Source organism: Amblyomma americanum, chromosome 4 (genome assembly GCF_052857255.1).
Source record: "Amblyomma americanum isolate KBUSLIRL-KWMA chromosome 4, ASM5285725v1, whole genome shotgun sequence".
NCBI classification, from domain to species: Eukaryota; Metazoa; Arthropoda; class Arachnida; order Ixodida; family Ixodidae; genus Amblyomma; species Amblyomma americanum.
In genome coordinates, this window is record NC_135500.1 from 217,157,590 (window position 1) to 217,171,251 (window position 13,662).

General features: G+C 48.1%; 1 protein-coding gene across 4 annotated transcripts in view; it reads left to right on the plus strand.

Annotated features, from left to right (window-relative positions):
• LOC144129339 (proton-coupled zinc antiporter SLC30A2-like) overlaps positions 1–10,009 on the plus strand; it is a 73,337-nt gene extending 63,328 nt beyond the window's left edge. For all 4 annotated transcript variants that reach the window (XM_077663387.1, XM_077663389.1, XM_077663386.1 and 1 more), the window contains 2 exons: positions 6,471–6,711; positions 8,377–10,009. In XM_077663387.1, the coding sequence (XP_077519513.1) occupies positions 6,471–6,711; positions 8,377–8,522 (387 nt within the window). In that variant the 3' untranslated portion in view covers positions 8,523–10,009. The remainder of the gene's footprint in view (positions 1–6,470; positions 6,712–8,376) is intronic.
• The last annotated feature ends 3,653 nt before the right edge of the window (positions 10,010–13,662 follow it).

Genomic DNA, 13,662 nt, shown 5'->3' on the forward strand with positions numbered 1-13,662 from the left:
TTTTGGCCCCTACCCTTAGAATTTTTTGTGCAAAACTAAAGACTGAAAAATAAAATGCCGAGACGCTGGTCATGCCTTGTTTTCGCTTTGCTCTTTATCTTGATTTTCCATATCCCGTGATTCCCGCATTTTTCCTTTACATAGTGCTCAGTTTGATCATTGGTTTGTACATCCTCCTGCTTCCAGTTGCTCCAAGGAACCGAAAGCCACCTAGAGACAGAACGCAGCTTGTGCCCATATCCGCCAATGAAGAGGTGAACAACCCCGCTGAAGGACTTCACATCGCATCAGAGGCAGATTTGCTCCCCGATTCAACCGAAATGGTGTCCCGAGATACGTCATCGGTCAATCTCCAAGTCGACAGCTTAGATGTAGAATCTTCGAACGTCGGAAGTCCAAGCTCGACAGATGAAACACCTACAGCTAGTGGGACACAAACGGATTGTGCTGAGTTGAGAAAGCAGTTGGTAGACATGGAAAGGAAATACGCCACGCTTCAAGAACATCACACAATTGCTAACAAGACAATCCAAAAGCTCAAAAAGCAAGTTCAAAAGCATGAAAGCATGGCTGATAATTTCGCAAAAAATACACGGTTCTTGAATGCAGACCAAATTTCCGCTATTTCTAAAAATAGCACTCAGGGTCACACGTGGTCTGCGGAGACGGTTAAGCAAGGGTTGCAAATTAAGTTTGCTTGCGGAACGACAGGATATGAGACATTGAGGAAGTTGGGTTACCCTCTTCCGTCCAGCAGGACGTTGGCACGGAGGATCCAGGGACTGAGGTTCCTTCCAGGCATTCTTCAAGAAGTTTTTGATGTCATGAAGTGCAAGACTGACACAATGGAAAACGTGGAAAAAGACTGTGTGCTGTTTCTAGACGAGATGGAAATTGCTACAGCATTTGAACTGGATCGAGGTGAAGACGTTCTCCTTGGAAGTATAACACTTCCTTCGAAGCCAGAGGAGCCCGCCAATCACGCTTTGGTGTTCATGCTGGGAGGAATCAATCAGCGGTGGAAGCAGGTCATCGGCTATGAATTCACTGGCCAACACGTGGAAGGTGCCGTGCTTAAAGACTATGTACTCGACATCATTCGGCGCTGTGGCCAGATTTCCCTCAGAGTCCGTGCTGTCACATGTGACATGGGATCAGCAAATCGAGCGATGTGGCGAGAATTAGGATTTTCAAGCCACAGAAATTCTACCACAGTGTGCTCAATACCGCATCCATGCTTGGACGGGAAAGAGCTTTTTTTCACTGCTGATGCAGCACATGTGTTGAAGAACCTACGAGGGCAACTTTTAAGCTCGAAAGTGTTTGCACTGAGCGATGCCACCGTGCTCGACAACAACCTCCCGTCACCAAACGTGAAACTGGAGCACGTCCAGGCAGTGGTGGACTACGACGCAGAGAGGGAACTTAAAGTAGCCCCTGCCCTATCGGAAGTTCATGTCAGCTCCGGCCACTTTACAAAAATGAAGGTAGGAGTAGCTCTTCAATTCTTCAGAGAGGCGGCACCGGCTATCCGATTTTTGGTGAAAGAAGGGCTGCTTGACCCATCTGCCGAAACGACAGCATGGTTCTTCGATCTGGTGTCAAAGTGGTATGCCCTGATGTCATCACGCCATCCCACTTTAGCTTTAAGCCACCGAAATATGGAGAAATATTACGCTGCTCTGAAAACCTTGCGCCTTGCAGCAGAAACTATACAAGGGATGAATATGGGCGCCACCTCTCAGTGGAAACCATCCCAAGCTGGGCTGCTTATTTCCACGACAGTTGTCCTTCGCCTCCAAGAAGTTTTTCTGGGCAATGAACGCTACGAGTTTTTCTTAACAAGCAGGCTACTTCAAGACTGCCTCGAAAATCTTTTTTCAGTAGTACGCCTAAGGAAGCCAGTGCCGACGGCATATGATTTAAAATGTGCTCTGAGGCTTGTTAGTGTGAGCCAATTTCTACACACGCCACGAACAACAAGCTATGAGCTTGATGATCGAGAGTACCTCGTCGATCTCCTTTCTCAAGCAAAGAAGCACCACTCAGAAAATTTGCCTGAAGAAATAGATGACTCTGAGATTTTGTTCATCGAAGAACTGACGTCAACGGAATGTTCCATTTTGTACTACCTGGGAGGGTTCATCCTGAAAAGCGTCTTAAAGTCTGTGTCTTGCTCCCAGTGCAAAGATGCTCTCATCGGAACAGCTTGTAATGAATATGCCTCTTTGACAATTCTGAAGGAGTATGTGAGGGATGGAGGAAACTTGATTTATCCTAGCAGTGAAGTGATGCGCACTCTCAAGAACTACGAGGAGTACTTCACAGGCGCTGCCGCGTGGTGCACTAACAAAATACACACGATGAAGTCCCCGCTGAAATCGCTCACTGAATACTTTGCAAAGATAGACCGACCATGCCTGAACACATGTGCAGATCACAAGGAAGCAATAGGAAAAATGCTGATAGCCGCCTACACAAGACTGCGGCTACGTATACATCTACGTCAGTACCCAGCCACACGTGCTGGTGGTCACGGAAGTAAAACTTGTGCTGGTGTTTCTCTTCCTTGAAGACGCTGTAATAAGTGTGAACTTTTCGTGTGCATGCACATAAGCGTGAGAAAAATTAAAGCGTAAGACACACAAGTTGCATTACGCTTGCATTGAATCGTCTTTTGTAATCATTTTGTAGATATTGTACTTGTGCATTAAGGCATTAAATGATTGTTCTTGCGTGCGCCTAGGTTTTTATGTTTTGACTGCAAAATGTTTTTGCCACCATTGCATAATAGTGTAAGTTAACGTAAGTATGTCATGCGTTCGTACTTGAATATGCAGCTGTTCACTTGGCGCACTTCACCCTCTTTCCGCTATATCCACAAGTAAGCGCAATGATAGCAACTCCGTGGCGCCGGTATTCCAACGACGACGATCAGCTGCCCGCCGTGATCACCTATAGCAAAACAAAGAAAGATATCCGCTATACTTTCGCTAATCGTCTCGAAATAGCGAATGCATCACCGAATCTTTACTCTTACTTTTCATCTAAACTATAAAATGAATGATTTTCAAAAGTAAAGTCAAATTCAAGCTCCCAATGCAAGCGGGGCCACCTCTATCTAGGCGCGCCACGCAGCAAACGAGCGTCTCGCGACCAGCGGAAGCAAGAAAATGGCGGTCGCGCTAGCAGACGACGCGGTTGTCCTCACCCTAAGCGGAGAGCGGGCGCGCATCGAGGCACCCTAGTCAACAGCGCGCGCTCCTTGCTCGCCGTGACTAGCCAGCGCGCTAGGAGCGACGGGCGATGGTAGGCGTTAAGCAGTAGCGGTACACGCTATGCTAAATGTGTCTGATATCTTGTGCAGGCTGTCACACCTTCGCAGTATCTCGCGCTCGAGTTCGGATCCATAAGTAAGGGATCGTCACTGATCAGTGTTTCCTTCTGCGCCGTCGACGTGACGATGAAGCATCGCTGGGTCGGCTGTGCGTTCACATGGTTGTTGTAACTATGCTAACGGCGCTGCCAGCCTTGGCATGAACGAGTTATACCCCTGTCACACGGGCACTTGTAAGGCCTTAGAAATTAAGGTCCTTTGCCCCAAACTCGCGTGACGCGCATCTACACGGCAAAGCGTCGAGACCTTTGCGATAAAGGTCCGTAGCAATAAAGGCGGCCGTCAGCGGCCTTAAAGTTGCTTAAAGGAGCAACCCAGACGGCAGCGCCAGCTAGCGAGCTCAAAGAATAAAAAATTGACGCAATTTTAATTTGGAAACCGTAAAAAAATATCTAATTTACCTTATTTAATGGTTAATTTTGCGTTACAGTGCACTTAACCGTAGAAGAGGCTGTGACTAAAGACATCCACACTGCTAAGAAAGGACTTGAACGCTTTTCAGCAGCCGCATCGACACACACGTGCTTGCGCATCTCGCTTTGCTGTTTTTCTTCGTTTGCTCTTTGTTGAGTGCGTGTTTTGAGTTTGCTTGTGTGCACAAAGACACGAGCAACAAAGCACGCTTCTCGAACACAACGAGGAGCCGAACGGAAAAGTGTGCCTACCGTGGTCGAACCGAGAACGATGAAAAAAAACAACAACTTTGTTTCAAAATATCCGTTTCTCACTGTCAGAACGCTCGTTTATTATCGTGATAGCTACTTTTTCCAACATAAACGAATGCACTCTTAGCTGAAGTGCTACCGTCTGCTTTAATTTCATAATGCTACTAGCGCCGCTTCACACACAGCGGTGACTTTTGGCATTCACGGAGGCCTCGTTCTAGCTCCTTTGGATTTGTCGTGTAGCAGCGTCGCTGCTCCTTTTCGGTTTTGCTCCTTTAGTGCAATAAGACAACTTTACGGCAAAGGCCGAGAAGTCCCGTGTGACAGGGGTATTACAGATAAGAGGCAACCACGGAGTGCAAACTGCTTAGATAGGCTGTTTTGATTGGTCGCGCTGAGTGTCGTCATTGGGAGAGTGTAATGGGAATGGGAAGCTGCGGGAAAATCGAGTTGAGGGCAGCATTTTGTTTGCTTGTATTTTGAAATTTATTCTTTGAATAACTCCCGTTCCTATGCATCGATTCTCGTAATTCTTTTTGAGTCAGCATCTGCGTGACATAACGAATCCATTTTTGAAGTGAAACCGGCATCCGTTCAAGCAGTGTTTCGCAGCCCCTTTAAGCTGAACCCTTTTCGTTAAGTAGAACTTTCTGACGGGCTAGTTGGTACATCTCTGGAAACCTCCACGTTTCCGCCCCGTAGGTGAGTACCGATAAGATACAGCTGTTGTACACTTTTCTTTTGAGGGATATTGGTAAACTGCTATTCTTGATCTGAGAGAATCTGCCATATGCGCTCCACCGAGCACAAGACGCGAGCAGAAGGCGCAGTGCTGGACTAACAAATGGCGTTTATTGAAAGATGACGAACCTAGGAGACCAAACAACACATAGTGCGCCTGATACGCACGTGCGGTTCCGTTGCTTTGGTTCGCCATCTTTCAATAAAACATAATTTGTTTGTCCAGTGCTGTCCCGTGTTCTTTTTCTTCGTGTGGTTCGATTGTTAACGCGAGAGCGGTACGGGCTCCGTGTCGCGGAAAAGCCGGCATCGTCGTCGGGTTCGTCGGCCGTGAACGAAAAATCGAAGAAATATCCCCAGAGGAGCAACCTATAGGACAAAAATGATTGTGGGACTATATAAAAACAAGTGCCCCTGCCCGTGCCACTAAGTATAACGGGCTAACCTAGGGGGCAAAAATTATTGTGGGACATTAAAAGGAACCAAATATGAAGTTTCCCTGCCCGTGCCAAACCTAGAAGACAGTGGGCCACTTAGGCCACGTGACCTTATGACGTGACCACGACCTGCCCACCGGATTGTGGGCAACCTGCCCGCCATGTCAGGAAGTGCAGCACAGTCCTGTCTTGTTTGTTCCTTGTCTTCTGTGTGCGTTTTATCCATGCTGCGAAACTTGTCTGCATTATGAAAAGCAACCAACTAGCCCAAACCACCGTGTTACTTCATGTCTGGTGGCCGTTAAATCACTGATTGGTCGCAAGAAGTTGCTCGGGAATAGCAGCCTGGGTCTCGCAAGCCCCACCAATGGCGGCACCTCTCATCTCAGGGTAGTGCCGCATCTCTTAATCGCTGCACCACTCCGCCGGGAGTGCTTTGAGGACTTCCAGGGATCTAAGAATACGAAGTAGAGAATGATAAATTCCGCATATATGGGCACATACCCATTAACTATGGGTATGGACCCATTACCCGCCGAGATGGAGCCTATGGAAGGCGTCAGTCAACGGGAACCAAGCGAAGAGGATGTGAAGGCCCGTCGTGTGGCTGATCACACCATTCGAGTTTACGAAAGTGCGTCTGCGACCCGGACATTTGAAGCAGACTTTGTGAACAATCCGTTTGGACACATTTGTAGTGTGTGCGACAGACTGTGGCACCAAACGGACTTGACACCAGTGAGTAATCCAATGTATGACACTTTGCGTTTGGCATTACCAGAACAACAAGCTCAGCCAGGGAAACGTATCTCCCGCTACGTATATCCTGGCAGAGCGGAGCTAAGCCACTGCCGATTTTTTTGTCGCCGGTTTGTTTTTCTTAGTTCATTAAAGGTTCTTTCCTCCACTTTGCTTAGTAACGTGCACTCTATAGTGCTACCCGTTAGCACACTGTGTACCGTGTTACCGTTAGCTTTACCAGAGGATCGGGCGCCCGCCCTCCGCCAGTGCGAATTCGCTGATTGGTCTCGATGCGGCAGGCATTCGCACAGCTGCCGGGTACCTCGCGCCATCTGGCACCCTGTAGGCGACCTGCACATGCGCGATGACGGGGCGCGGGATCTTTGTACTCCGCTAACGGCAACGGTAACACGCTATGCTAAGGGTGTCTGATATTCGCTCTAGCTTGAAGTAGGCGCCACCGTGATTGGCCACCTTCTCTCCTATCAGCCCGACTACCGCATCGCGGACCCGCTGTGCACGTTCCTGTTCTCGGTGCTGGTGCTGCTGTCGACGGTGGCCATCCTGCGCGAGGCACTCACTGTGCTCATGGAAGGCAAGCCGAGCAGCATCGACTTCCGCCAGGTGCTCACCCTGCTCGCGCAGCAGCCTGGCGTGCACATGGTGCACAATCTGCGAATCTGGGCGCTGTCCATGGACAAGATTGCCCTCTCCGCGCACATCGTCATCCGTGAGTGCGCTCTTAATACATCCGGAGCAGTTGGAGAGCGGTGTCACGAAACGAACACGCCGCCGACTTTTTGCAAATTATTTTGGTAATCGGAACACAGCGATATTAACCCAGGTAGCACCGAAACGTTACAGCGTTGCTTTACCTTTTCGACAAACGTTAATACATTGCTCCTATGCCATTTTTTTAAACGTCACAAAGAAGCGTTCAAATAACTTTCCTATCCTTAAAGTTTAAGCAGCATAAATGAAACATATTTAAATTGGAAGGAACCCGTAACCCTGCAAGGGTGTTCAGGCCTGCCAGTCGTGAAGATACACAACATTCTGCAAGGGCCAACAACGTGGGTGACACTTGGGCTCCACAATGCAGCACAACCAATGAATCAGCCGCACTCACCTCCGAACGGATACCATGGAGTCAAGCTTATAAACCAATTATTGAAAGGCGTCTCATGAAGGATGGTGTTGAATGGGTAGTAAGCAAAGTTTCCTAACAAAATAATGGTTCTTTGCATGTAATCTATGGCATGCTGCAGGCACAATAAAAGAGAATTAATTGAAAAGTACTGCTAGTTAACAGCATCGCTGTACGAACATTGGAAAAAATTCTGGGACGGAATGCTTCAAAAGTCTGCATAATCTATATACACATATAAAAATTGACGATTTAGCCCTGTTTGTACGTTTCGTTATATGTGCGGTAGCACGCGTAAACGAATGCGTAGGTTCCGGAGGATGTGTATAAGCATTACTCAGAGTATAAAGGAACATTTTTTCTGTCTCAAGGACATCATATAAGTCATGCAGATAGAAAATGAAAATTGGGGCTTTGGGGAAAGGAAATTTCGCGGTATCTGCCTCACATATCGGCGGACACCTGAGCCGCGCCGTAAAGGAAGGAGTGAAAGAAGAAAGGAAGAAAGGGGTGCCGTAGTAGACTGCTCCGTAGCAGCGGGCTTGGGAATAATTTCGACCACCTGGGGATCTTTCACGTGCACTGACACCGCGCAGCACACGGGCGTCTGTGTATTGTGCGATGTCAGTGCACGTGGAAGACCTTCAATCGCGCTTTGAGGTGCGTGGCGATAATATCCACTTTCACACGCTCCGCAGCTGTTGCTTCTGCTCCGGCTTCATCCCGACACAGGGCATCGTTTTCGCTAGCGACCCATTTAGTGCTATCGCACTAATAAAGTTTCCACAATGAAACGGCGAGCGGCATCTAAAAGGGCAGTACTCCTATGATGTGCGGCGCAGCACCCCCCATTCATTTCTTATTCTGTATTTGTACATAGTGTATATTACCCCCTACCCTTATCATTTCTGCCTATCGCTCCCCCCTTTCTTTCCCTCTCCCTGTCCTTTTATTCACGCCAGCCGCAGCTCAGGTGCTTCAGGTTTCATCATTTTTCTGCATTGGTAACTCTGGCAATGGCACAATGCTACATATGGGATGCACCTGCATTAGGCCAAACAAACACCTACTTTTGGATACATTTTTAGCCCATAATGGCAAGCTTATTGCTGGTCGCAGTGATGCTGCACCGGTTGCTAAGATTTTTTGAGAAGTTAACCATTATCTCTGTGGTTGTTGACTCCTTCGCCGCATTCAGCTTCCCAATCCTTATCTGGACTCATTCCTGTCTGTCTACATGCTTTGCAGGGCCGAACGAAGACGCCATGCAAATCCTCAAGTCGTGCTCGCGCATGATCCGTTCCAACTACGACATCTTCGAGTTGACTCTCCAGGTCGAAGAGTACCACGAGGTCATGGACGACTGCGCCAAATGCAACGATTTAAGAAGCTAAGGCCAGATGTGCACACCTCCGTGAAGGTGCTTCTGGCCCCATATACGCTGCAGGCAGTGATCAGACGAATACACGCATGGCCAGCGCCGGCAAAAGCGAACAGTGTTTAACCGCCCCATCTGTCTAGGGGTGAGAAAAGCGTCCGAATTGTGAACATTTAGGACGTTCGCCGCGACGTATGTAAAGCTAAGCAGATGTGGTCTTGTCGCGTTCGAACTCAGTTCAATGCTGAATTTCTGTTTGTTTTGTACGACAGAAGGTATGCTCCCTAAGCTCGAGACGGTTGTGGCGAGTTAAAGCTATATCACGCGTTAAAGTGGGTACATGATCGGAAGGCACCGTTCTTAAGTCTGTGAAGTCTTGCATACCGTAGTGACTTTTTGGTCGCACGTGCTACAATGTTGTTTTTATGTTGTGCGTGAACCTTTCCGGCTGGTCTTTTGTACCCTAAACGAGTATCTGAAGTGCAAATAACTGAACCTTTATATAATTGCAGTTTACGGTGCATTTAAATGTCTTCCTGCGACACTTCTTGACAATGTGTCGCTTTCTGCGTCAACGTGATACACAGCGGCCTGCACTTGCGTCACAAAAATTGTGCCTTGCTGTCTGTAAACAGGTGCGTTACGATGTGAGGTTGCTTGATCATAGCTCGTTATTTAAGCTGAAGGTACATATGCTGTGCGCTTAAGTACTGCACTCTATTTATAAAGTCCAACGAATTTCACAAGGCATAGCCTTTCTGAAAATTTTCTCTACTGCGCCTATTTTCAGTTTGTAACTTTTCACGGCCACGACTTGCTGATATATTCGCGCAGTTCTTTCGCTGTGCGCTGCCGTGTTGCTGTAACACGTATGCGTTTAGCATTGCCAAGCTTTAATTACAATTGGCAGGGTGCGCCACAGAAGCCTCTGTCAGCGCGCTCCTTGATATTAAGTAGTACCTAAGCATCGCAATGTACACGAGACATTGCTTTGTGGGCACAGTATACACAGCTCTTGCATTAGTATTGTTGCAGGCTTGGGAAAAATCCGACTTTTCAGCGCTTGCATAGCGTAGACCTGCTTCTTGTTCATGCTTTTGAGGACTCCTACGTGTCCTACCTCTCCTGTACCCAACGTTTTTTTTTTTCAGCTTTAATTTTCTGTTGTAGCATGGATGAGAGCACAACGCCGTAGAAACAAAACTTGACAGTGTTAGGCACTGCTGGGTGGTGGATAGTGATTAAAAAGTGTTTACTGCTGAGATAGGTTCATCATAGGTCCGTTGATGGTGCAGGATCACGCATGACGGTTGTGATTGCTTTGCAGACTGTGATCTGGCCTCGGAATTTATGGTTAATATGCCGCTGTGCTGCAATTTGTTCAGCCTGTGCTGTAATGCCTTCCATTACTGTATTTCGAGGCCTATTTCTTTCTGTACATAAGGCTGTTTCTAGATGAACGTTTGTACAAAGACTGATATAAAATTTTGCGTTTTATCAATACTTGCTTTCTGTTCACTCAGAATGACGACATACCCGACACGAAACACTAAGACTTTGTTCACGTATTTGTGTAGGTATGAAATGACCCAAGGAAAATAGAAGCTTCGCAATGTTGAGTTTGTTTCTGTGCGTAGGACTGGCAGGAAGAAGATTAGACGTTTTTAGCATAGCGTTTACGTATTAGCGGAGACGTATACAGAATTACCGGACGACTCCTGCTCAAGCGCAGTGCCATGGCTGGGGCCAGCCAGGCCCACTGCGCGTGCGCAGCCGGCGCCCGGTAAACCGGTTTACGTCTTCGCTGGTACCTCTCCGACGAGCTGACAACGTCTACTAAATGTCGTATAACGAGTTTGAGTCAGCCTTTAGATTGTTTGCGTTCTAGTCCAACGGCCCAGAGCACGGTCGCTGTCTTGCCTGTCCATGGTGGACAGCATCTGACGTCTAGAAGTTTAGTGTGCCCGTGCTGCTTAATGTGTATGCCTTGCCTGTGTGTTGCCTTGTGATCGCAATGTGCTTTCAGATGCATATCCGACAAATGTGATAAGTCGCTTTGGCTCTTGACAGATGGGGCAAAGATTCTGAGGCTGAATCTCGGCCGCGGCTGCGGAATTTTTGCTGTGGACGGAATATAGAAAACGTCCGTGTACTGTGCGATGAGACTGCTAAGAAACTCCATGTGATCGAAGTTAATCCGGAGCCCGTTATGGTGTCCCTCATAGCCCAAATGCAGTTTCTTAGCGCTACACCCAACATACAATGATAGTAACCCATGGATCTGAGCTTGTCGAGAAACCTTGACTTGGAACGCACAGAAAGACACGGTCGATTGAAGACTACAGGCAAACGCTACTTACAATTATAGCGTTTATTTGAACATTTGTAGAAATATGCGGAAACATCTAAAAGAAAAACCAGAAAGGGGGCCTGCAAGACAACCATGAGTCCAAAGGTCATGTCACACGTTTATGGGCGCAGATAGCGAATCTCTTTTTGCGAGAAAGCAATTGACAGCTCATTTACGCCGTGGCTGCCTCCTATGTGTCTTAGCGTGTGATGCGCGTAGGGTGGCCGTCAATAATCGCAGATCTCTCGAAATCAGAAGCACATTGGCCACTGTCTTTGAAGTCAAAGTAGGGACAATGGATCGCAAGAACTTCACTCATATGACACATCCAGAGCCGCCGCGGTGGCTGAGTGGTTATGGCGCTCGGCTGCCGGCCCGAAAGACGCGGGTTCGATCCCGGCCGCAGCGTTCGAATTTCGATGGAGGCGAAGTTCTAGAGGCCCGTGTACTGTGCGATGTCAGTGCACGTTAAAGAACTGCAGGTGGTCGAAATCTCCGGAGCCCTTCGCTACGGCGTCTCTCAAAGCTTGAGTTGCTTTGGGACGTAAAACCCCTATAAACCAAACCATCACTCATCTGACACCGTATGACAAAGACATTTTGTAGACAATAATCTCCTCACAATCCACATACCTGTTGGCATGTTGCATCTGATAGCCCAAGTTTCTATCCCCGGGTGTGTTCCTCAGCCTCCCTAGTTTATGGGGTGCTGAAAGAACGTTTACGGTCGCCTTTCTAGCAATCTTAAGACTGTTAAGCTAATATGTATCATACATATAAACTTATAAGTAAATTAGGAAAAATTCATAATAGGGCACTTAGATTTGTTCTTGGAAACTATAGCCGTCAACTTAGCATCAAAGAAAGGAAACAACGTTAAATGGCAAGGACTAAGGACCACAGAGGGCATCAGAGATTAAAAAAATTTCCAGCAAATTTGTCATTCTAAAACTGGCATAAACTGCCAAAAATATATCCCGGCACCATAGTATATATCGAAGCGACTTGACCACTTGTTGAAGGTCGGAGTTTTCTTGTAAGGGTGAAGTCTTCGTTATTTTTTTTTTTTAGTTAGAGCTATTCGAGACTGGAGCAGCCTGTATCTAGACGTATTACATCAAATAATGCTGTTTTTTTCATTAATTCAAGCAATTTGTTCATGTGTAGTTAGATCTGTATCCTCCCTGCTGTAATGCAGATAAGCAAATGCATAATTGATCTCAGCTAATTTAATTCCACTGATAGCGACCTCGCAGGCCAGGCATCAAAGCAATGATACAAGCTGAGAGTTGAGCAGCTAGAGCGCTTCCCTAAGAGGCAGTAGGTGAGCACTGGGCTTTTTGGCTTCCACGGTCCCACAGCAAGTGCTGGAGGTCCGGGCCACTGTCTCTGGCACAGTATATACACGTGGCCCTCGCAAAGCGTCCAGTGTCACTGCCATCGTCCGAGTCGCCGATGCTCAAGGAGCCACTAGCACATTGATTGCTTTCACTTTGCGAGCAGTGTTATGGACCTTAGGGACATAAACACTTGAGTGCAGTGGGGTCGTGCAGGGACCCATCAATTCCTCTCCACAAATTAAGTGTTTCTTTTCGGCTGCTCAGCTCGAGGACGCGGCTCAAATCACAGCCGCGATGGCCGCGTTTCGTTGGCAGCGAAATGCATAAGACGTGCTGTGCAATTTCAATGCACGTGAAGGAATCTCAAGTGGTCGCACTAGCGAGGGCTCCTCGCCACAGGGGGCATCTGTTGCTGAAGACGCCACTGTCGCTTCGGTTGATGCGGTCGTTCCGACGCGCGTTTCTTCTTTCAACATAATTAAAAACTTTGCGCAGAATAACACAGGACGGGAGGGAGAAACACGCACACACACACCCTCCCACCCCGCCGCGGTGGCTCAGTGGTTAGGGCGCTCGGCTACTGATCCGGAGTTCCTGGGTTCGAACCCGACCGTGGCGGCTGCGTTTTTATGGAGGAAAAAACGCTAAGGCGCCCGTGTGCTCTGCGATGTCAGTGCACGTTAAAGATCCCCAGGTGGTCGAAATTATTCCGGAGCCCTCCACTACGGCGCCCCTTTCTTCCTTTCTTCTTTCACTCGCTCCTTTATCCCTTCCCTTACGGCGCGGTTCGGTTGTCCAACGATATATATGAGACAGATACTGCGCCATTCCCTTTCCCCAAAAACCAATTATATGTTCGGGTTCGAACCCGGGTACTCCGGATCAGTAACCGAGCGCCCTAACCACTGAGCCACCGCGGTTCACTCCCACATTCCTCCCTTCCCTTACGGCGCGGTTCGGGTGTTCACCGAGGTGTGAAACAATGAGCTTGCGTGCCCAGTCTCCCTGCGGGTAACGAATGCGCATGCGCAGAACGGTACTTATCTCACCCCGTCTTGTGGGCGTACGCACGCTATAAAGCGTAGCGTGCGCGCTGAGGTTAGGTTACGGGATGCTCTGACAAGATGTCGGCGCGCTGCTTGCCCGCTTCGGGACCATAGAGTTTATTGCTATTAATTATTGAGGGAAAGCTGGTGTATCTGCACGTCATCCACCAAGAACGCTGGTGCATGCCGGGAAAACGAGACTTCGGATTGGTATTATGGTGACTTGTTGACTGTTCTATGGATTGAATATTTAGTTGCTTATTTTTTTTCATTGGTGTTTTGTGCGCATGGTTTAGTAATCTTGCTAGGTAGACACTTTATTTGGGATCTGAAGCTGTGCGATGTCAGGCAGGCAGACATGGCAGGGCAGGGTGGGCTGGCAAGCGGGCGGGCTGGCGGGCGTATATTATCATTTGTCTC